Here is a 25,287-nt window from a genome sequence, read left to right as displayed (position 1 = left end):
AGAACAAGAGTGACGAAGACGCAACAAGTGCGTTTTCTTGCACCCAAGCTGTGCTGGATAGTCTCTATAGCGACCAACACGACAAAAATGATGGAGACTTTGATCAGGCCGAGACATTACAAACTGCGCTGGGGGTGTGGGTGGTGACATGGATCGGAAGCATGATGTGGGTCAATCGATCAGACAATCAATCGAATCAAGTAGTATAAAAAAAACTCCAAGATTATCCTATATTTGTCGTTGATAAAATTGTAATCGTTGAGAAGAAGCATAAAAATGTGAACCATAGAGCGTATGGTTATGAAGGGAGAGGTTGAATTACAAAGAGAAGCAGAACCATAATAAAGCGAAGCAGGAGCAGAGTTGAAGATGGGGAAAGAGTTTACTTTTTGTTGAGATGTACAGACAACTTGCGAGAGAAAATGATGGCGTTTCACTGCCACTAACTCCTCTTCCCGCCGAGTGGAAGTTTGGGCGCTTGTCCATGCAAGTGTTGTCATGTTAAAACCGCATCAAGAACTAGACATCTAGCATGGTTCGCACACATATGGTTTAAGATGGGTGGCAACCGAACTTGCCCGTAAATGCTGATGTTGATATGCATGTCAAATGTTTTCAATGATGCTACTTGCGCTGTAGATATATGGCGTGTGTGATGTGTGTAAGAGAGTAAGTGGGGTGTGGATGGATGGGTGAGTGGCTGGGTAAATGGATGAGGAAGATGCTTATTAGTTTAGTTCACCTTGCAAATGTGGAAATGGCTGGAAATAATGGCCTTAAGTCATTAAAATCTTTTGAGTTCAAATTCATCACTTTTTTTTCCTTTCCCACTCGATCATTTCCAACAATTCTCGTCATCCACTACCACCATGTTATCATTATCTTCACATGAGTATCATATCTTTGATTACAATAATAAAGTCTTACTTTCGTTTTCTCTCCCACTCTCTTCAATCATCACTACTTTCTAAATCTAACAGTTCTCATTGTCCACAAGGACTGAATTGGTTGAGAAGTATGAATTTCTTGCTAGGCGACTTCATTATTTGATTTTAAAATATTAATTCTAAACTAAGCAGAATTTAATGAAGAAAAAAAAAAAGAAATTTCAAATCAACATTGTAAAAATAAATAGAAATTTGGAATTGCCAAATTTATCTCGTCCTTTTTTTAAATGTGGTATGATCCGAAAAACGTTCCTAGTCTACCGCTGAACTACCCAGCTTAGACTGTAGAAATTGTGAATTGCTATACTATATATATATTGTTAACACACGGCGCAAACGCTTTCCCTTTCTGTTTAAGCCCTGTCTCCACATATGAAAGAGGCTGGAACTAGAATTATTCACATTATTCACAGACTATCGAGCTGACAAAAGTGACAACCCAGAGAGGCTTCAAGGAAGGAATCTAGCAGGTGACCAGGCTTGCTCGTTTTTTCATGTGGCCAACCTCTTCATGCACAAACGCAGATCATGGCCGGACGTGTATAATACAAGTTCGTGCGCATATCGAACATTTCATAGTCGCACAGCAGGACCCTTACCACACAGCAGTTTGAAACATTCCCCGGAGCCTTTATTGTTGATTTCGCCGACGCTGCAGACCATGGACGTGTATTTATGGACTGATGTCTGTACGCCGAGACTCACTCTTGGCCTCTTGCGACGTGATCCGCTGTTAGTCTCGGCGAGCCGTAACAAAGAATGTGAATAAACCGGAAGCTATGTCGTTTAATGCCTCGTTTTAGTAGTTAAGCTGAAATATGAATAAACCGGAAGCTTACTCTATGGAGCCTCGTTCTAGCAGTTAAGTGGAGAGAGAGAGAGAAAAAAAATATAAGTTCGTGGTCTGAGTATCGCGCTAGAGATGCACAACCACTGACAAGAGCATTCAGGGAGGGTCGCTACTATAGTATATACTTCAGCCGTAGGTTACAGACTTGAAATCATAGAAGCACGATTGCACGAACTAATATCCCTATATACGTCCGTGATAGAGATTTGTGCGTATGTCCGTGACTTCGGCCTTTGCTGGGAGACAAATATTTGAGAGTGATGTCCCTTTCAAAAAAGCGGCTAATGCAAATGACGTTAGAAGCGACACTAAGTTTCGGATAGATAAGGATAGTTTCCCCCTCTTGTCACAGTCTATCGGTAAGAAGTGGCGTGAGTTTTACTTGACTTTAAAACTGTAACTTGCACCTCATGGTTCGCTCAAGACGTTTATTTTAAATGGGTTATACAGAAAAATATACGGCAATAACGGCTCATTATGCCCAAAGCCAGTGGCACGTCCATTTATAATTATTACAAATTCGCAATCAGCCCGTTACAAGATTAAGGGTTAAACCATAGAAGTTTGCTTTTCTGCTCACGAAAAAGACAAAACATTTTCTTCTTTCTCAGGTTTAAGTAATGCCACCAAAGAAGAAAGAAACACCCTTGTATCAAGAAGTGAATTCCCAAAAAGATTGGGAGAGTCTTTTGGAACAAAAGGGTCTTTTTGGTAAATTTATTTTTCCGTGAAGGGATGTCAGTTTCAAACATGAACAAATATACTATTTCAAAACAAAATGGAGTGTTCATATCGTGATGTTAAGAAGGCCATCATCGGAATGATTTTTTAAGTCTCTTAAGAAAAGCAGAGAAAGATATGTATCATGACTATAAAGCTATTTTTTTTTTTATTTAAAGAAGACATATAAAGATTAAAAAGTAGCATGCTTGAAGATGGTTATATGGTACTAGAATTTAAAAAAAAGCAACTGAAGTAATATAGTGTAAAACAGTATTAATAATATATGCAGTATTGTTTAGAGTATATCGACATAGATGATATGCATATTTGGTGAGAAAAGCTACTTATAAATCAGGTATTAATGTTTAGTGTTAGTGCTTATATTATTATAAATGATAAATGTTGTGGCATCCATCAATTTATTTTTCTGTTTTTAACATTAAATTTGCATAAATTGATGAATCATTGAAAAGTAACTTCAAGGCATTTTGCAGTGGTGGATGTGTATCAAGAGTGGAGTGGCCCATGCAATGCCTTGTCTGGACACTTCCGCCGTATCATGATTGAACTATCAGATAAACTTTTACAGTTTGCTATAGTTAGTAACATAATATTTTGTTTTTTAAAAGCTATAAACTACAGTTCTAACTCCTGACACAATTGGTTGGGTGAGAGTGGAGGGTTGCAACAAAAGAGGGTATGTTATCCATATAGCAAAGGGTAACTTTCAAGACAATTTGTTCACAAAGTGTAGAAAGAGTTGAAGAGATAGTTGATTCATACATGTGTGTTTACACATAAATATTATTGTTGTTGAAGCCTCTGTTTTTAGATTTATTAAAGTTAAGAGTTTTATTCTGCTTTCAGCAACACATTTATTAGACTTGCAAATGGGCTTCATTTTTATCATATAAAATTGAATAACTATATCATGTGAATTTAACTTTATTCTTCCAGGCAAAAGTAGACAACACAGAAGCACTAAAAGACTACAGAGGAAAGTGTGAACCATGTTTTCTCTTTTACGCAGTAAGTTTTATGCACTTAGGTTTGTGTAATAGCATAACATCATTATTCCAAGCTTGAGAGAAAGAGGGGAAGAGAAAGAACAGTAATGAGAGAATCTTTGTGATACGTGTGTGCAAAGTTCTAATTGCACATGTAGTAATATGTAGTATAAGTGAGAGGCAAAAGATGACCCCTATGAATCTAATGATTGAGTTGAGTGTTTATTATATCTAAAGTATATTTCTTCAGGAAGGCATGCTTGTGGCATTTGTACATGGTGCTAATGTTCCCCTTATCATCAATACCATCAAAAAACAGCTGGACTTTGAGCACAAAGTTCTTGAAGGACTAGAAGTACGCAAGGAGGTAAGCTTCTCACTCTCTAAAATTTTCTTGAAGATATAATTTTTTGATTCTTTATCCAGAAATCTGTAACATATTTATAAGCCCAAGTAAGATCCTTTTTTCTTTGTTTTGTTTTTTTGTATTGTTCTCACATAAAAACATTCCATGACTGGTATCAAATAATGAATGGTTATGTTGATCTGTCTGTACTGTCATCAGGGGAACAATTGAATAGATGCAGCATCTGATAAGGCTTGCCACTTAGGCCTGTCTTAAGCAGTGGTGAGCTGGTTCTGCATGAAATAACCAGTCCACTCCATAATTGCCAACCATTTCTTCCTCTATTCACCTTGGCATCAACCCCCTTCCAAGGTTGGATCAGAATACCATGCCAGATCTTATGGTCAAACCAGACAAGCTTGCGCCACTTAACAGCTATGAGAAGAAGTTCCTGGTGTTCTATGAGGGTGGTGACATATAAAGTCAGTGGTTTTACACCAAATATCAGAACACCATCTATAAAGACTATACTCAGATATATACTGATGGATCTCATAAACCAGTGACACAAGTGGTTGGACTAGGAGTTTATTCTCCTGACAGTAGGTCCATCCCCACCAGAGTCCTGATGCATACCTCAGTCTTCACAGCCAAGCAGACTGCCATACAGATATCTCTTCAGAGAGTGCAACCTAAAATGACACATGACATAACAACAATACCTTGTAAGGTCAGACTCATTGTTAGCACGCCAAGTGCTAAATCCAATAGATAATACATAGCATACAAAATCTTTGTTTCTTATAAATAAGAGGAAGAAAATGGAGACATTAAGTTCCTTTGGGTTCCTACCCATATTGGAATAAAATGAAATGAAGAGGCTGATAAACTAGCTAGACTGACAGTAAAACAAAATACCAACTATCCCTCCCTCCCTCCCACAAAGACAGTCACATATGAACATTGGACATTCTCCCTCTGCGCTGCTAAGCAGTGGAACTCTCTTCCACATCGCATTAACCACTCGGACTCCAAGGCTACATTCAAGCGTACTACCTAAAACTAAATAGAAGTGTAGAATATAGGAATAGGGCAACATAAGGGATATGTTGACCAGTACAGTACTCCACCACTGCAGACCTGGCAGACCTTCTAGATTTTAAGAGTAAGAGACCAAAACATGAAAAAAGGCACCATCAACAGTAGACAACATCTGCAACATCAAGGAACAGTGATCCACCTGCCATACCTACCCTAATCCCTTTCCTTACCCCTTCCAACCTCCACTCCCCAGTATTTTCCCAGATCCCCATCCCTCCACAATGTGAAATCATCTTTAGATGAAAGCACTTTTCCCTACCAATAACAACAACTATTTCCTGAGATAGTCTCAAATCACTGTATTCTACTCTCCATATCATCCAACAACAATTTCCTGAGATACTTAGTCTCAAATTGCTGTATTCTACTCTCCATATCATCCAACAGAGTCAGCATCTCCTATCTGTACAGTAAGATAAGAAAAACAAATGACTTGTATAGTCTATACTTAGTACTGATGGTGTTGCTTTGTCAAATCCTGTCCAGCTGTTGCAGTTACAATTTTGGTGAAAATGTCTGTTCACCTTCTTTAGCTGTACTCCAGTCATGTAGATTTACTTTGCCATTGTCCTTAATGTTAACCATGACTTTACTCTTCTCATTGCTGACAGTTTGTTGCTTTGCAGTTTGCTGTTGGTGGCTTCTATGAGATCAATGTTATCTTCAAAACATAGATTGCATATGATCTTCCCCTTAGATGGAAATGGAGATGTGATGAAAGCAAACAGTTTCTTGCATGATGCTCTCCAAGATGATGTTGAACACTGTAGGTGACAGGTGATAGAGGGAACTCTTGACAGATGCCCTCTGTCATAGGAAAGAAAGCTTCCATTAGTTTATCCAGTAGCACTACACTCTTTAAGGTCTTTGTTGACTTGAATGAAGCTCCCTAAATTATTGCATCACATGTGACAGCCCCTTGTTCCAGACTCTGACAAACACTTTTTTAAAATGATGAAGTTGTGGAAGAGATCCTGCTGGCACTGTTGAAAAGGTGACACCAGCAGGTCATATGAGCGGGTGTACCTTAAAACTCTTTTTTGTTTTTAATTGTTAACAACTTTATATGTAAACAATGAAAATCCAAGTTTAAATGAAGATGCTGAAAGATTTAAGAAAATGTGCTTAATCCTATTTAGGTACAAGATGTATTCATCATAGCAAAATATAGAAAGGAGAGGCAAGCTACAAGAGCTTCAAAAATTGAAATCAGAATACTACAAACAGAAGAAACAGGTAGGTTGAACCCAAATACAAGTAAAGTATCTTGGCATACTAATCTAGTAAACTAGTTATGTGTTGGTGATGGTATAAAACAACAAAAAAAAACAACCCATATCAGGATATATATATGCATTAAAATATATTTTCTTAAGACATCTTCTAACACACCTGTGACGTTTAGCTGATTCTTTCAATATACTGAACATAATTATGGAAATAAATATTTTTTCCTGTTCTGTATAAGCTTTTCCCTTCCTTGAATGCATAATATGTCTACATGTTGATTCATATTTTCATAAGATGCTTAGAATTATTTATCTTAAGATGTACATAGCATGTTTGGTGTTTTAAAAGTTTTTGTTACATGATCTGTCAAGAAATTCTTGTTAAGTATCTTAAGGGCTGGACAACTTGACTATGAACTTATATCAGCTGAGATATTTTGATCATGACTTTACCCATTTATGCCAGAGGTTGAAATTGTTTAATTTGTGTATGAAATTAATGTGTGTGACTTACAGATATTCAAGGAACGAGAATTTGAAGAGAAAAAAATAATTTTATTCCTTTAATGGAACATGAGGCATAAATGGGTTAAAGACAACTGCTAGGACCTAATCCACAATGCCAGGTTTGACCACTACATAGAGATAACAGCCACATATTTTAGTTTGCACTTAACTTTTGTTGATAGTGTCTGCTGGAAAGAAATAAAATTATCAATTTGTAGTGATTGCTTGAATTTCAGCTCCACAAAGTTTTACTGTTGCTATCATCAAACCAAATGTTGTTGAGAACAGAAAAGTGAATGACATCTTTATGGAAGTAAGCTTTTTTTTTTTTCTTTTTTGAAAGGGAACCCTTTTTTAGCTTTATGAACTAATCAACCAATTTTCTATTAAAGATTTATTGAGCGTGGCAGACAATTAGTTGCATTCTTTTTTCCATCCAACAGTCTATGTATCATATTAGGTCTTCTTTTTGAAGTCAAGTTAGTTTTTAACTATTAGATCTTTGCTAAATTATGTGTAATAATGGACAAACATTAATAACAGAAAGTGTGCTGTTTTTGGCTGCATATAAACAATGTCTTATGCAGCTGAAAGAACACAACATTCACATTATGGTTGAAGAAGAACGACTTCTGACAGAAGAAGAAGCTAAGATATTCTATGACTGCAAGAAGGATGAGGCAAGTTTGCTGCACAGATGTAGACTGTTTGCACTGACAGAGATGATGCAAGAACCTTTTTTTTAAAATTTAGATTAGCATCCTAATATTATAAGACTGTTAAGTTTGAAAATACGTTCATGACAAAGCCTTTTTAATGCAAACAGGACAATAAACAAATGTTTCAGCATGCTGTGAGTTGAAAGCTTGTTGCACTACATGAAATTTGACACTCCCCCTTGATGCATTGGATACAATTCTAATGCAATGAAGTTGTTGAAAAAAATACGTAACTGAATATTTACTGTTTAAAGCCATGTTTATCTATTTTTTTCAAGATCTTAGTACATTTTTGTAGCTTTATTAGTTTAAAAAATCTAGCAAACTATTCAAATGTTCTATTTATTAAACAATGTCAATGACTGCATCATTAAAACAACCTTCGCAACAAAATATTCATCTTTATTTTGATCTTTTAATATTATGCAGGCTTTCTTTGAAGACCTCATAAAATTCATGACAAGTGGACCTTGCCATGTGCTAGTCTTGACAAAAGAACAGATATTTGATGAGGTTATTTATGACTGGCAACACCTTATGGGACCTCCAAATGTGGAAGAAGCAAAAGACAAGGCACCAAACAGGTAGCACTTTTTTATGGCCATTTAACTGGCTACATTTGAGAATGTTCTTCTCAAGGCAGTTAGACCAGATCAGTAGTACAATGGCCTCAAATAGCTACTGTTCATAACAACCCCTTGGATTAATCTTTCTGATATCTAGAGTTTGTCTTTTTAATAAGGCTTAACATTCTAAAACCAATCAACTTATTAATGTATTACATTTTTTTTTATATTGTTCCAAAAGAGCATAAACTGAAGAGGAATCCATAACGAGGAAAGAAAATGAGCTTTGAGCAACAAGCATATTCAGCTGGTACTGCCAATAAAAGTATAAAATCTCGTCTATGTTGGTTGCAGTTTCTTCTTGGGTTTTTTTTTTTTTTTTTTTTTTTTTTTCGAAAATGATACTGTCTTGATCTTTTCAGCCTCCGGGCCAGGTATGGAAAACAGGGTATCATGAATGGGCTTCATGGTTCAGAAAATAGAAGGGCAGCTGCAAGGTCGGTGTCCAATGAATACTAATTCAACTCATATTTGTACCTTTATTTCAGCATCATATTGTGCAGTTTCCTAAACTCAGAATACAAGTAGAGAACTTATAAATAAATGTAACAAGTAAATGTGTGTAATGAATATCTAAGATGTTTAACTCTGCATGTGAGAATTCAGGTATTCATTAATTAGAAAAATTAAAAAAAAGAAGAAACTGATTTTTAAAAAATATATTATTGTGAAAATTATGTCTTGTGTTTATGCTTTGAATTTTTTTTTTTTTGTATATGTGATATTGAGTACAAATCTTTTTGAGTGTAAAGATAAGGTTTTTAGGTGGTATTTTTGACCTCCAGTTATGGCCTGTGAGTTTAATTCAATTTTTCTCACATTTCAGGTGTGTGCGTATGTATTTCTTCTTCGTAGTGTACCAGATGACATGACTATATGAAGATCACCCTCTAGATACCTCAAATCCAGCTGTCCAAACCCATGCAACACAGTAGGACTGGAATTCATCTCAGTAACCCTAACATCCCCACCTCACGCTGGTGAGCCCTCTACTCCAGTTTTTCGCCCACCTCGACACAGTTAAGACATGTGTCAGCTACCTCGTTTTGTTTGGATATTCCGTGTGTGGCCTATGAAGTGGAGTGATGTTTCCTGCTGTCTAACCTATTCGCAGCACCAACTACCTTGCGTCCGCTTCTTTTTATTTTAAAGTTCACCACTTCTTCTACCAAGGACAAGGTTGCATGCAGGTGGTCAAACCGTGGCGGAAAAATTTATGCTTCGGTCTGTTCAATTCTCTTATCTTTAGGGCGGCATAAAGTAAGGCTAGATAGCTAAAGTAATGCACTACCCGAGGAAAATGGTGACACGACACTGCTATATCTTTACGGGAAAAGAAGAGGAACTGGATGTGGTGGCTATGCAAGAACGTGGGGATTTTTCCCCCTCCGGTACGGACTGTGCGGGGGCCCAGTGGTGTCTAAAGTTATCCTTCGTGTAGATTAAAAACAATAAAGAAGCTGTGTGTATTGAGGTGTGTCACGCAATATGTCAGCAAAGCTTGCATAGCTTGCTGTTCCTGTTCTGATTGTGTTTCATTCAGGGCCGTGCAGTCGGTGGCTGTGGCCTTAGACCTCCACCCACACCACGCGTATTTGAAGACGTTCGCTATAGTTTACTGGGGTGTATGTGCGTGTGCGCGCCCGCACCCTGGCCACACCATGTCCATATAGGGCAGCTCTAGTTTTTGTCTAAGATCCATTGATTTGGAACATCTTTGCCAAATCAGTAACATTTACTGTAACAGTAACTCTAAACGCCGGATTATTTTATGGACCGGGATATGCACTCATTCAGCGCCATGACTTTAACTGACAGACGCGATATGGCAGCATTTAACTTGGGTCCTGACGTTCGTTCCACTGGCTTATTGAAGCTGTGGTTAATTAATCCGGTAAAGCGGTCTCTCTATTTTCTCTGGATAATTGAACAGAATTAGTCACACTAGCGAACATGCAAAACAGCCAAGTTACATGTACTTGTGTTATGGCCGTACAAATGAATCGTCATTTAGTGAGACACCGAGATTTGTTCTCACAGTCTGTCCCTCCCACCCCCCCCCCACTTTTTTTTTTTTTGGGCAATAGGGTTACAAGCACAAAGTTGAATCAGAGGCATCTGGGATCTCTTGAGAGGCAGCCTCCTCGGAGAGACCTTACCAGGCAACAAGGGCAGGGTTAGGGTTTGAAAGGGACAGAACACAGCCCTTCATAATATAACATATATACAGCAAATGTGCCAGCAATATTTTTAATTTCTTCAGCATGGGCACCCATAATATTTTTTTCTGAAACTGAAGCTTTGGCTAATAAATCTTTGAGAATCTTTAGATTTAATTGCTTTTACTGTCATTTTCACCTTTCTCCAGTTTTACACTTGTTTACAGTAAGGATTAGTATTGGAGTTTTATTAGCTTTATAATTAACGTTATGTAAGATTATGGTGCATGCCAAATCTATGCTGTTACATGTACATGGCTGGTTATACTTGAAACTCCAAATGTTTCACATTTCTATTTTCAGAGAACTTGATTTCTTTTTCCCTACCTTCAAGGTGCCTATCATCCAAGGAAAACGCGTTCAGCGCACTCTTGCAATCCTTCGTCCTGACGTTTTTAACGAGAAGAAAGGTTACCTCTTATTTTTCATTAAATACTATAGCAGTTTGAAGCAATATGTGTTCACCTATGTCTGACACGAGTATTTTATCAGGTTGAATAAGCATATTTTATTTTTAATTTGTAAAATCAATGCTTTGCAGTGAGTGATTTTAGAGAATTTTTATTTAAAGCTTTGTAAAGGGGGCATGTAGTTAGTGTGAGACACCAAATACACCTAATTTCTCATGTTTTGTATGCTTTTAAAATGAATTAGATGTGTAAATAGGACTTGCAATTTCTTGAAAACAGCATTCTTTGTCAAGACCCTATTCTTTTATTTTGAGGTACATACCTGAAATTTTTAGACTTCCAAGCCTTAGCACCAGACCAAAAATATGATAAGATCAGTTGTCTTTATTTGTATTATCTTGTAATTTTGGAAAAGATTATAGGAGTCCTTCAATGCCAGCACAAGTTTCAACCCAATAAGTAAGAAATAAAGTCGCAAGTGGGAGAAATTTGAGAAAAAATGTTGTCACATATCAGAAAGTTCGTACTCGTCATGTGCTCATGTGGGCAGTTAGTAAGAAATGCACTGCATTAACTGACTTAGAAGAGGATGACTAAAACCGCAAGTTTGTTGGCTGTATCAAGAACCAGATACCTGCCAATCTTCCACATACATCATAAGTGAAAGTTTAATATTTTTCAAAGCTTTTACATGTTTTTTTCATAGCTCTAGACCAGACCTGGGCAAAGGATCCGGCCCGCCCGCTGGCCCGCCTGCCAGTATATATGCTATATATACAGTATTGGGTAAAACTGAGTTAACTATATTAGTCCGGCCCTCTAAAACCATCCCAATTTCTCATGCGGCCCCTTGGGAAAATTAATTGCCCACCCCTGCTCTAGACAATACAGTTAATACTGAATCGGAAATATACAGTCTTAGAGGCTGCATATATATATATCTTGAGCAGAATTGGTTTCCTGACAAATCTGTACCAAAGGAGAGCAGGGCCAACTTAACATTTCCAACAGTCACTATGTAAGTGGATGAGGTATGATTTGAACCATCTGATCATTGAACCCTAAACTCCAAAAGTTGATTAAAACTTTTTGTTTAAAACTACATGCCAGAAAAGATTAAACTAATTATCAAAAACACTTGTCATCATTATAATGGCCATCAGAGTAAATGACAAGATGCTAGAGACAGTCTGCAATCAGCTGATGGATGTTCAGAACCAGATGTATTCTGAATAATGCAGTAGCAATAAACAAACTGCAGTACATTTGGAAGGAATCATCTTTCTCCACTTCAAAATCAGACAAATGTGTTCCATGACTGTGTCTATTTTTTTTAAATGTGTGAGACTTTAACAGCTAATTTGTGAAGAACACATTTCTTTTCTCAATGAGGTGTGAAAGAGAATTATACAAATACTGCCTCTCAAGACAACCTCCTGTCCATAGGGAAAAGACACCTTAAAGTTGTGTGGACACATCTCAAGATCTTCAGGACTTGCAAAAATAATCCTGCAGGGAATATTACACTGAGGTAGAAAAAAAGGGTAGACAAAACAGACAGACAACATCCAAAAGTGGACTGGCCTCTCATTCAGTTTATCCTTTACGAGGGCGAAGAATTAAAAATATTGGCAAGAATTAGTGAGAAAATTGTCAGCTGGCCCTACAACCAGTCAAGGTTAAGAAACATCATCTATGTTATGGTCATCACCATCATCATCAATCATAATCATCTTTCATTGTCCTTGATACAGCTGGAAAACATAAAACTCTTTGAATAAAATCTTGGATAATTTTTGTAGAATTAAAATGAACAAAACCCATAGACTAGTGAAAATTTTTAACAGTTTTCAAGTAACTTGAAAGACGAGTTTCTCTAGAGTCACGTGACAATTATTACAGAAAAATTATGGTCATCATGCCCTTTAAAAATGTTGACACAAGTTGTATGTTTAGTTCAGAATCTGTAAAACCAGTAAGAGTCAGTAATTATGAAAAGATTTCATTTTATTTTTAACTGGAAATGTGCAGTTACCGATATTCTAAACTACTTTCTGTAGATGAAGTACTGCAGACAATCAAGGAGGCAGGCTTTCAGATACCATTGCAAAAAGTGGTACATCTGACTGAAAAGCAGGCTGAAGAGTTTTATTCAGAATCTAATTACCAGCCATTCTTTGGGAATCTAACCGATTACATGTCCAGGTAAAAAGCATTTTATAACACAATGCACTCTAAAATGCAATCTCTTCTGCTGTTAGGGCTTGGAATTTTCAAGTAACTAAGAGACCTCTTGCAAGGCTTGTGTGGTCTATTTGAATTAAGTACCAAGTCAAAACCATTAAAAATAAATGTTCACCTAGGTATTACAACTGAGTAATGTGTCACTCTCTCTTGTCTGAAGCTCGAACAGCTTAGTGCCATTTACGCAAAGCAAAACCTGGAATTAATACTTGTTAGAGATTGACAGGCGGATACGTCATTGCTGTCAGAGGTGGCACTTGACAACAGCCTGACTGAACATCACACTATTGACAGTCAGCAACATAAGCAGTATCAAGCTTAGAGGGTGATTACAGTTTACAGATAACAGTTCAACTTAGAATTTAACCTTGCAGCAGATTTCATATCTATGATGCAGCAAAATGACAAAATGTACACTTTTTTTATTCTTAACTGTTTTTCATCACTGAAGACATAACTCAAGTTTCAACCTATGATCTTTTTTTTTTTTTTCCGCTTAAAAATAAAATTGAGCCAGCAGTTTTATCTTCATCTTTAACATATGCTTATTGGGAAAATTACCAACCCAACTACACAACCCTATCCACCTTTCAGAGTTATATGGTTTTCTTCAGACCACATGCTAGTCCTTTTTCACACCCTTCCCTGCTTGTTTTTAATCACGATACTCTCGGTTCTTATTTGGTTTCTTTTTGCATTTTCTGTACTTGTTTTTATTCATCATTAGTACTGTTATTCTTCCTTAGTTCATGTGTTGTTTTCCTGTCCCTCGTATTTTGTCCATGTCTCACTCTTGTTTTTAGGTGCTAAGAACATGCTCTTTAGGAGTGTGAGTATTTATTATTGCATTTATTATTATTTTGGCGATGGCTTATAGAACTTGAAACCTCTGGTTCTCTAAACTCATTGACTTACAAAGCATTTTACAATAAGTAACAGCAGCAGTAATAATGGTAGTAAACGTGTGTTCTTGCTATGAACTACACTGAAAAGTATGTTCTTGCATGAAGGAATGCCACTGCTACTCTTTTGACACAAACGAGAGTAGAAAAGTGTGCTACTTCAACTTGATTACCTCCCTGTGTTGACACATTTGACTTGCAGTCTTTACACACTTGGTTGACTGAAGTTTGCTTTCATATCAGCCAGAAGGTAAGCAATGGCAAACAACAGTGTAAAGTCACTCAGTCACTGTCATTACAATTTGACTTTTGGCTGATCAAATGTGGGAGTAAGTAAAAGCATTACTGAGAACTTGCCACCATGTATCAAGTAATAGTGAAGGAGACATTTTGCAGGCTAGGGGAAAAGACGGTGAAAAGGTGCTGTTTAGTACCAGGGATCAATACTTCAGTCTTGTTAACATTCAGCTTGAGATTGTTTTAAGTTATCCAGTTCTGTCAACATTTGATTATTCACTTCATTTGAATCAGGCTTATTCATGGCATTGGTGTAGAGAAATAACAAAGCAATTGTATTATTGATATCCTTATTCTAACTGCATAGTTTGGCACTCATGTTTGGCAATATAGGGGCACAATGTTTTGAGTGAAGATGCTCTAGAGCAGGGGTCTCAAACTCGCGGCCCGCGGGCCAACTGCGGCCCGCAGGCCAAAAGTTTGCGGCCCCCACCTCAATATCAAAGTTTCATGTTAGTGCGGCCCGAGTTTGATACTGTTATATCTTCTCCTCTCTCGCTCCTTAGTCTGCAACTTCCAGTTTCTGTCAACTGTCCTCTGGATGGTCCGGGCGGGTGGCCATAATTACATTTCTCTGGTCAGCAACTATATTTTCTTCAGTCTTCTATATCTGCTGTATTATTATTATATTTTCATTTTCAATTTATTTATTTATTTATTACTGATTGATTTATTTTTTCTTATGAATTTGCTAATTTATTTTTATTTTTTAACACAAAAATAAGATGAAAAAATAAGACATTTGATAACATTGGAATGTTTTTGTAAGAGCTTTTCTTGTGAAAAACCTGATGCGGCCCAGCCTCATCCAGACTCTGCCTCCAGTGGCCCCCGGGTAAATTGAGTTTGAGACCCCTGCTCTAGAGCAACACCTACAAAATATAGTCCACAGCATAATCATAGACAACAGGAATATTCCTTTAAAATTTGTTAATCAGACAAACGGTGTAAATCTGCATAAGTTCATACAAAACCACACACACATCACCTCACAGCTTTATAAGATGTGACCATGACTGGAGACAGCTAAAAAAAAAAATTATAGGGAATTCACCCTGTTGAGCTTTGCCAGAAGAATGCAAAACAGTAGAAAAAAATCCTACCCACCAGGGTCAAATTTGCATCTTTATTTTCACTTAAGTTTGATACAGTTTTCAAACATCATTCAAACATGCATGTGCATCTCAAAAAAAAAAAATTCATCACAAATTTTTATCAAATTGATTTCATTATATCCCAACCATACTATAAGAATTTATGGTTTTCGTTTTCAAAATAATCAACGTAACTTGTAATCAATATGTAACTTCTTTGTGTATTATTATGTACTTATTAAATTTTGTCATTGTCTTTATCTTTTGTGTTACTTTGCCTTTTGAATGTAACTGGTGTAGCAACCCAATATTGGCACTGGTTCTAGCAAGGAGTGATGCTATAAACAGATGGCAAAATCTCCTAGGACCTCAGTCGTTGGATGAGGCAATGATAGCGGCACCAGAAAGGTTAATGAATATTTAATTTTATAATAAACAGGAAGGGTTATTTTTTTATTTTCATGGCATATTTGCTTACTTTAACAGTAGACAAAGTATACTAAAATGTCATTGAAAAAGTTTCCTCTGGAAATTCCGTAAAAATAAAACATTTTCTATTTATTATAATATCTACATACATTAAGTGTACATGCACTTACACACACAATCATAGCCACATTTTTTTTTCTCCCTCTAACTCCTGTTTGAAAATTATTAAATTTCTTTTACTTAAGCATGTTTCAACTTTATGTTATGTATAGTTAACCTGTGAAACAAAAAAAAAAAGTGTAATTCAGAAAATTTTATTGTTAAGGGATGTCTTTTGCTCATAACTACATATTCTATTGTTCCTTTTCCTTATTTTATTATGACAGTTCTTTGCAGCCAGTTATTTTAGCTCTGAAAAGATCCCTCATCTTTTTAGTTATGGCATGTATTCTATTTGCCATTCTAAGTTAATCAAAACAATAAATTTTTTATTAACTGGATATAATGTGACCCTAGAATCTGCAATGACACTAGATCGGGTAATCTATCGTCCAAGACTATGTGTTGATATTAAATCTTTATTTTAATGTAAGTACTTGGACTTGTTCCCATAAACATAATTAGTAGTAGATTCCTGGGTCAGAATAAAGGAGACTATAATGGCTGTCTGCCATCACTTTACTGTCACCACAGCCTACGAGCAAAGTATGCCTTTGATGGCATTCCCTTCAACCAGCTCCATGGATCAGACTCTGAAGAATCTGCCAAAAAAGAAATTTGTTTCTTCTTTCCAACTGAAACAACACTTGCTGTTATCAAGCCAGATGCTTATCCCCACAAAGGTTTGTACACAGTGTATGCTTCAATGCTTTATTGGTATCCGTAAGGTATCGAGATATTATTCTGAGAAAGCCACATGCAACAATTTTTTAATAAAAGCACATAAAGCTAAAGATAGGATCTTATAAAGCGTCTGTCCAAAGATCTATTTGTATACTCCACTCCTGATATTCTACTTTAAACTGAATTTTACCTACCCTTTGCAGTTGAACAATGCCAAGCTGACTATCTTTTTGCAGGTGTATCCAGTTATCCTTGTATTTGTAGTTGGAACTGTGTAGTCTTCTGTACTGCATTGCTTTACTAAATCCAAATGATAAAAACAGTATCAAGCAAGCTGCATAAATTGAAAAATTTTACACTGTACTTTCTTGCAAGACATCAAGAGCAGGTCTGTTCTTAGCCCCAACAGAGCCCAAGGCATAGGGCATGTGCGGGGCTCAAAAGTTAGGGAAAGGACAAAGGGGAGATATGACTCTTTTAAAATCCTGCTTAAAAGATAAAGCATGCAATACATCATTAATTTGGAGCTTAGTTATCGTGTTAATCTGAAGTGCAGGGCCCTAGGCAGATGCCTCATCTACCTGCCCTTAAGCACGTCCCTGATCAAGAGGAAAACTTTTTCTTGGGGCAAGCATGATTAGCTACAGAAACTGCTAAAAAATTTAAATCTGTTCACCAAAACAGAGCATCCCATAAAACAGCCTGAGACATCAAGTTTGTAGTAAATATTTACAAATCATATCGCTGTGTTTGTCAGCAAACACACGTTTCTAAATGTTTTTATGAAAACTGTGGGAAACATGATGCTATATAGCCATATATGTACAAATGCTTAACAGTATGCTATTACAGTTATAGAGGTTTCCAGCAAACACTTTGGTTTCATTAAAGGAAACCATGGATATGTACAGGTGGATTGCTGTCTGTCTGCCAAGACCAACGCTTAGACTCTCGCGAAGTTCTTCACTGTTAGTCTTGGCAAGCCTGAACAAAGAATGGGACTAAACCGGAAACTTTGTAGTAGCATGCCTCGTTTTAGTAGTTAACTGGAAAAAAATCGTCTGCCAGCAGTCCAGCAATACAAGTTTACGAGGAAACATAAGAATTTATCATAACTGTTCTAAATTTCATGTTTTGATTTTTTTTTTTTTTCTTAGATGCCATTGTTGAGAGAATTCTTGAAGCTGGCTTCTTTATTGCTGATATAAAAGAAGCCACAATTACTAGTGACATTGCTGAAGCACTTTATGAGGACATGAAAGATAAAGATTTCTACAAAGAACTTATAAATTTTATGACCAGGTATTTATTGGGCAGTTGCGGTATAATTCATACTCAACAGATCGTTTTTCAAAATATGCATACAACTTAAATTTACTAGTGTGTAAAAAAAGAAACTCATTAAAGAAAACAAAATGCTGTTACCAGGAGGCTTGCTTACATTTTCTTATTTTCGTTTTATATATTATGCAGCTAAAAAGGCATGTGTAATAAATATCTGATTCTCACATAAATTTTTTTTGTCACAGTGATACATCAGTCTTCATGGTATTGGTTAGAGAAATAGCAGTTGAAGGGTGGCGGGAAGAAATTGGCCCCACCGATCCAGAAATTGCCCGGTTGGAAGCACCAAACTCGTATGTAAATCTCTGATTAAAGGAGTTCATAGAGGTATACTAATCCTGATATAAATCACTAACATACATTTATTCTTTATACTTGAAGGATAAAAGTATATTATTTTAAGGCTGATATTTATCATTATATTTAGATCAGTTTCAAGGTCCAAGAGTACTGCCATGTCACATGAGGGACCCTTCTCTTGATGTGTTATTATTCACAAGCTGATTTGCTATATCAAGATATGTTCTGAAATCTATATAAATTGTGTAAGATGAGAAATACGTGGGGTTCTTTTCAGCCTTCGAGCCAAGTTTGGGAAAGACATTTTGCACAATGGTTTTTATGGCTGCACAACCAAAGAAGAAGCTAAACGAATGATAAATGAAATCTTCTGTTTGGTAGAAGAACTATCTGACGAAATGAAGGTAAGAGTATGTGTGTTATGGTGCAAGAGTCTCAATCTAAATGCCAAGCTGAATTCTTCATCACAAATGTAAGGCCAATTATTTTGTACGGGTCCAAATTACCAATAAAACTGAGAGAGGAAACTTGGTTTGTGGAACATCCACCCATCATACCAGTGTAGCAAGGTGAAAGAACTCATCCAGGAGCTAGAAAGCTACTGATGGGACATTGTGGGACTGGCAGAGCTATAGCCATCTTGGAAAGCATTGCTGTACAAAACATATGGACTGAATTTTGCAACAACCTGTACAACTTCCAGTTGAGAACAGACATCAACATCTTTCAAGTCAACCAGACCACAGCTAAAGAACCTGCAGACCTATCTGAAAGGAGGAAGTCACCTGGCATTGACAAAATCCCTGGTGAGCTGCTCGAACAGGATGGGTAAGAAACAACAAAGGCCCTTATTGTTATGTACTAAAGAATGTGGAAGCTCTAAGAATGGATGCAATTATTAACCATACCCCTTTCAAAGAAAAGAAAGTGCAAACTATACCAAAACTTCAAGACCATAAGCCAATCAGCCACCCAGGCAAACCGATGCCTAATTTATAAAAATATCAATACCACTGCTGAGGAACTGCTACCAAAAGAACAGGCTGGCTTCTGACCAGAAAGAAGTGCAGCTGAACAGATCTTCAACTATCATATTGATATAAAAACATCTGCAATACCATCCCTCTTGTGTGAAGCAGTTATGTAGCTTGGCTGCATACCCAGTATGACACTCCATCCTTCAGGGTACCTTGGGAAGTGGGGGGTTCAACACTGAGGTGGATAGTGGAAGAACTGATTGGCACATGTGAAGGAATAGACCAGAAATTCATTCCATGCAGGACCTGCTCACCATTGCTTAAGACAGACTGGCAAGCCTTATTAGCTGCTATGTCTATCCAGCTGTTCCCATTCTCCCCCAACGACCAGTATAAACATAAGAGACCAACATAACCTTTAATCAGCTGGTACCTGTCAAAGATCTGTGTATACATGTATGGATCCAAGACATGTTTTTTAAATCTTTGTGAAATCTTTTATTATTATTCTCTTTGTATGATGTACATGAGGGAATGTATATTATTAACGGTGGAATATTTCATGAGTAAGAATAATAAATTTAAAAATGAATGGCTGTTAGATTTTAAGGACTATATTTTTCTGTCCAAGTTTTTTATTTTGTTGTCGTGTTTCTTTGTATATTGGTATGCCAGATCTTGTTGGGCTTTAAGAAGAGCAGAAACTTGTCTGTTCATAACATGGTTTTAATACTAATCTTTTTTTTTAAACGCTAAATAGCAATAGAAGAAAAAGAGATGGACTCAGATGGGTTATTTGTCATTGAAGAAGCACAGAAAACGGTTTTAGCAGAGGAGTCAACAACAGAAGAAACCACTGAAAACTTAGAAAACATCAGATGAAGAGTAGGATGAAGGATGACTACTGGCCACTGAGAAAGAAACACCAGAAAGCTTGAAAAAGATCAAGGAAATCTAATTGCAAAGAAAATAATTCACATATTTCGAGACTAAAAAGATGATAGAACAATGCATACAAAAAGAATATCAAGAAAATTCTATATTTACTGAAAAATTATGGCTTTATCTGTTGAAGGAAAACTTAAAAGTTGTGATACAAAATATTGAAATATCTTGTTAAAATATGCAAATGGCATATTTAGAGTTCTGTTGACATCTTTATTAATATACATTCCAAGTGAACCTTTCCATATAATTGCTTTTGCATGATAGAATTATCTATTTAAGATTATTGTGGGTAAATTATTTAGTTATGTAGTTGTTACTACTTAGTTGGAGTATATTAAAATATACACAAAATAACCTTGCATTTGCTGTTTTTGTTGTTATATATAACCAGAGAATAATACTGATGTCTGTGTCATGAAGCAACAGTACACATGATCATAATTCATATGCTTAATAACTTCTGACAGCACTGTTTGATATTCCAGGAATATCATCCTCTTTTTTCATGAAAGTATCATTATGTTTTAATGTGTTAATGTCACACACTAATTTGCTGATCAATAACTCAGCACTAGTTTTATATTTGAAATTTTTCAATGGTTTTAGGGAAAGTATTTTCCCATGCTCTAATGTGATATTTAGGTCATGGCCTGCCTCATAAAACACATCTTTTAACTTTTTTTTTCCAAAGAGAATGTAATTTCACATCTGTAAAATCTTTCCTACAATAGGGAAAATATGTATATGCTACTTCTGTAAGTCTGCTCTGTGATTCTATAAGGTAAAGGCCATCCCCTAAACTTTTGTAGGTCATTAGGTAGTGAGGTGTTAGAGACTAATTTTCTCGGGGCCAGGTGTATGTGAGGGTGGTGTCCTCTCCCTTCCTGCCATACCTTCCACAACCCTCTATGGAGTCATGTACTCATTCCTGACAGCTGGGTCAATAAGGGGAAGATTTCTGAACTCATAAGTATCAAACTGGCACACCTCTCAGTTCAGATGCGAGTGCTTTATTCTGTTTTCCCTCCAACATGATCCTATAAAATAAAATAATCAAAGAATCTAAAACCCATCCCACCACCAACAGTTTACCATGTAGTGGTGTGGTGGCTTGCACACCTCATTGATCCACAGAGCCGTGTCGGTAGGAGCCTCATACCGAACAGGTCTGTTGGGGTAAAGGCTGGACTAAAATATTGCACCTTGGCCCTCCAGGTTGGGGGTTTTGCTTTGGGCTAACAACCCATTCATGTAAAGCACAAGATGTTACAGAAACTGCAGCAGTATCATAACAGGGGCCTGGTTAGGAAGATTCTCGAAAAACTTATGACTCATGCTGGTGAAGAACAGTAGATAGCGAGGCAAAGGATGCTGGACACATGGGCCTGACTGAGGGGGCTGCCCAAAACTGGGTCTTCTGGAGAGGTGTTGCTGTGGCCCTCTGCTTCTCCAGGAGTCTATCTATTCTATCTATTCCTCTTCGTGCATCAGGTTGCACATAAGGCCTCAACCAGAGTCCGCCACCGATGTCGATCAGCTGAAACCCGCTCTAGGTGACCCCATGTCCAGCCCTTTCCTTTCATCTCCCTTTCCACTGTTCTTCTCCAAGTTTCCTTTGGGCGGCCTCGTTTTCTTCGGCCGTCTGGAGTCCATCGTAGGGCGACTCTGGAGAGGTCTGCTGTCTGCTGGCGGAGCACATGTCCAATCCATCGCCAACGCCTTCGTTGAACCTGCGTGGTGATGGACTCGGTTTCAGTTCTTCGGTGGAGTTCTTCGTTGCTGATGGTATTTGGCCAAAAGATGTTAAGTATGCGCCTGAGGCATCTGTTTTGGAAGACGTCAAGCTTGTTACTGATGGTTTTGGTCATCTTCCAGGATTCTGATCCGTAAAGGAGGGTGCTGATCACATTTGACTTGAAGATTCTCAGTTTGATCTTCTGGCTGATGTTTTTTGCCTTCCATGTGCTCCTGAGTGAGGCGAAGGCCTGGCTGGCTTTCGCCAGTCGGGCTCGAATCTCCACCTCCGCATCCCCGGTGTTTGACATTTTGGACCCAAGATAGGTGAAACTGTCAACTTCCTCAATCTCTTCTCCATTTAGTTTGATGCCGTCTTGGACTCTGGCGTTCACTCTCATACTTTTCGTTTTCTTTGTGCTGACCTTCAAGCCAAGGTTTCCAGCTGTTTCTGAGAAGGCTTTTGTTTTTTCATGCATGTCTTGGTGGCGGTGTGACAGCAGGGCAATGTCATCAGCAAAGTCCAAGTCTTCCAGCGTTGTTGTTGCTGTCATAGTCATGGTCCATCTGATCCCTCTCCTCTCACTGTCGGTGGAAGTCTTCATGATCCAGTCCATGGCCAGGATGAAGAGGAACGGCGACAGAATGCAGCCCTGCTTCACCCCGGTACTGACGTTGAAGGGGTCTGTGAGCTCTGTGTCACAGACAACCTGGGATTTGAAATCGCTGTACAGCATTGCAATGACCTGAACAAGTTTTGCAGGGACTCCGTAATGCCTCAGGATCTTCCATAAGGACTCGCGGTGGATGCTGTCAAAAGCCTTCTCCAGGTCGATGAAATTGATGTACAGCGGTGTGTTCCATTCGTTGCTCTGCTCCAGAATCTGTCGCAGAATGAAGATGTGTTCGGAGCAGGATCGCCCAGGACGAAATCCTGCTTGCTGTGGTCGGAGTAGCAAGGAATAAATAAACTAAAACCCATCTCTCTTATATTTCAATATTGTATGTTGTCTGGTTTCCATTTTATTTTTTTGTCACACCATGTATAAATTGCCAAGTACGATGTATGGCCCTCCAGAAAATATGATATATATTTAGTTGACCTGCTTGTAAAATAATGCTTGCTGAGAGTACAGTGTATGGGTAGGTTTGTATTTTTGTGCATTTTTAACTGTCCGAGTGCTAGACAGCTTAGAAATTACATGTGCCGATAGTTTTCCTGAATGTTCCCGTGCAATGCTCACCTAGGTGTAAGGGAAGCCGAAGTAAAGATATAGAATCATAGCCAGATTACTAGATGAGCATGCATCACGCTGCGATGACACCCGATCCACTGCCGAGACATAGGGATGAAAGAGTAAGTCAGGCATAAGAGCCAACACAGTGTGTCTGAGAAAGAGCCATGGCTGTAAGGACTGTGTGAGAGATACTGGGCTGTGACCATAGAGACAGCAGCATCCTGCAATGACAGACTTGTCGAAGAGGCACAAGACGGCCACCCAGGGGAACAGCAGCACATCTAGAACAGTTGAATTCTTCGGATGGGGCATATAAAAATAATAATGAGGAATTATATAGCGCCTTTCCAAAGATTTGCTCATAGCACTTTACATAAATCATACAGACTAAATCATTAACAACCATATTCGCACATAACAGACATGCTCACTTTTACAACATACATTACTTGTACACAAAGTAAATTACAGAGGCAGGATGAGAGAGAACCTGTAACCTCATTAGAGCTTTCAGTCTATGAGGGGCCTACAGAAGAGAAAGTTCTCAGTTGTATGTAAGATTGTTTAAAACTTATTATTGCATACAGTCCCGAATGATGGACTTTCACAAAATTGGTAGAGCACAAGAGGGGAAATTATCTGAGCTAATTACCAGACTAATAAAATTGACCTGAGGCTTGCATTTTTATTCATGTACAGTTAACAAGTTACTAAGATTGTGCCTGGTGTTGGGACTGATATTCGTGATTTTATCTATGAATATGCCACAGTGGCTATAAGGATTTAAGTATATAATTGGAATATTGTCATATTGTGTCTGGCAGGAAAAATCGATCGTTTTGTATGTGTTTGTGTTGTGAAAGAGCATGCATGTGAGACCGAGTGGTTGTGACAAATATGTTTATTTATTTACTCACCATAAGTGGATATAAAGTACACTGTTGGAAATTATGCTTCATATTTTTTATGTTAAACATTTTTGTTTCTCTTAGGTGTTATACAGACATGCAAATCTTCACTTTTGACTCTCTCTAATGCATTCTGAGATGATAAAAAAAAAATGTGATCGAACCAGAGCAGATGATATAAAGAGATACTGAAAAAGGGGCAACAACAGACCATAAGAATGTTTTTCACCTCTAAAATTGACAAAAACAGCTAAAGATAATAAATATAAAATATTGCTTTAAGTTTATCAGTATTAATTTAACAAGCAAGTTCATGAAGCAATTAAATAATTCAGACAGCTAAAATTTGTAAGGCTTTAAAAAACCAGGCAGCCATTCTAGCTCACCACCCTAAAAATACATTCAAATACAGTTGCATGTATGAGTAAGCATAAGCATACCCACCTAGCTAGAGGATATGATGGCAATGTCCTAGCACTTCTATAAATGAAACAATAATTTGATAAGAGTAGTCAGCAATTTATAATGCGGATAACAATGCTTCTACATAAATGCCACCATAGCATCTTGACAATTTCGATATTTGGGAGATCAAACTTAGGAAACCAAGAACATCTGGTTTTAGTGAGAAGATAAATTATCTTTGAAGATTCATTTTAAGAGATTTGGGTAAGGACATCTGAAGCCTGGTATTCCAAGCACATCCATTTTCTGTTGGCAACCATTATTTCTTGGGGTGAGCAAGTCAGGTAGAGGTGCTTAAAAATGCTCAAATTGAGCAATAAAATAAATGATACATTATCATGATGATAATTTGAATGTGTCAAGGACAATATCTAAATATACATGTGTATACATTGCTTTAAAGGAAAACATCATAGGACACCTGTTGCTTCAGAGAAGAATTGCTGAAAAATACTAAAATCATTCAGTTGTTCATGCTAACTTGAGAGTTAAAATTCATGATTGACCATAGCAAATATATCTGCTTACTCCATTCTGGCTCGGTCTGCGACAACCAAACGGGACAGAAGTCTGCAACATTGCAACATGCATGGATTATACACGTGTACATTATAAATGCTAAATCTTTTTTTTTTACACGCCCCCCCCCCACTTTTCCGCTTACTGCTACTTCCCCGCTCGTCTTCCTTTCGCAAAATAGCCATACTCTCATTCCTTGTTATTTGGTTCATCTTTGCGTTTTCTGTGTTTAGTTTTTTTATTCATCATCGGTACTGTTTTGTTATTCTTCCATAATTCATGTTTGTTCTGTTCCTCGTGTGTTCCTCGTCTCTTCCTTATGAGTGTGAAAACGCGCTAAACAAATTTTGTGTTTATAATT

General features: G+C 37.3%; 2 protein-coding genes and 1 long non-coding RNA gene across 3 annotated transcripts in view; 2 read left to right on the top strand and 1 right to left on the bottom strand.

Moving 5' to 3' along the window:
* Positions 1-1,826: 1,826 nt before the first annotated feature.
* LOC112569963 (thioredoxin domain-containing protein 3 homolog) lies at positions 1,827-18,541 on the top strand. Its single transcript, XM_025248092.1, has 16 exons — positions 1,827-2,156; positions 2,409-2,508; positions 3,015-3,118; positions 3,478-3,549; positions 3,778-3,894; positions 6,114-6,210; positions 6,947-7,023; positions 7,298-7,390; positions 7,859-8,013; positions 8,418-8,492; positions 10,578-10,684; positions 12,745-12,889; positions 15,522-15,629; positions 16,344-16,492; positions 18,023-18,130; positions 18,415-18,541. The coding sequence occupies exons 2-15, from the start codon at positions 2,418-2,420 to the stop codon at positions 18,058-18,060; spliced, it is 1,428 nt and encodes a 475-aa protein (XP_025103877.1). The 5' UTR covers positions 1,827-2,156; positions 2,409-2,417; the 3' UTR covers positions 18,061-18,130; positions 18,415-18,541.
* Positions 15,641-25,057, bottom strand: LOC112569981. Its single transcript, XR_003100560.1, has 3 exons — positions 24,936-25,057; positions 16,688-16,793; positions 15,641-16,411 (listed from the first exon to the last, which is right to left on the bottom strand). It is a non-coding gene; the product is annotated as an uncharacterized LOC112569981 (long non-coding RNA).
* The window catches only part of LOC112569909 (thioredoxin domain-containing protein 3 homolog), a 37,769-nt gene continuing 30,896 nt past the window's right edge, over positions 18,415-25,287 (top strand). The window contains exon 1 of the mRNA XM_025247998.1: positions 18,415-18,541. The gene's annotated coding sequence lies outside the window, so the exon portion shown is untranslated. The remainder of the gene's footprint in view (positions 18,542-25,287) is intronic.

Source organism: Pomacea canaliculata, linkage group LG1, assembly GCF_003073045.1.
Source record: "Pomacea canaliculata isolate SZHN2017 linkage group LG1, ASM307304v1, whole genome shotgun sequence".
In the NCBI taxonomy this organism is placed as follows: Eukaryota; Metazoa; Mollusca; class Gastropoda; order Architaenioglossa; family Ampullariidae; genus Pomacea; species Pomacea canaliculata.
This window is presented reverse-complemented; position numbering and strand designations above follow the sequence as displayed.

Bases quoted from the DNA above. Each gene is read 5' to 3' on its own strand.
- LOC112569963 (XM_025248092.1), top strand. From the start codon at position 2,418: ATGCCACCAAAGAAGAAAGAAACACCCTTGTATCAAGAAGTGAATTCC. The intron at 3,119-3,477 runs GTTAGTAACATA...TTATTCTTCCAG, and splicing joins AACTTTTACAGTTTGCTATA to GCAAAAGTAGACAACACAGA. The intron at 16,493-18,022 runs GTTTGTACACAG...TTTTTGTCACAG, and splicing joins AGATGCTTATCCCCACAAAG to TGATACATCAGTCTTCATGG.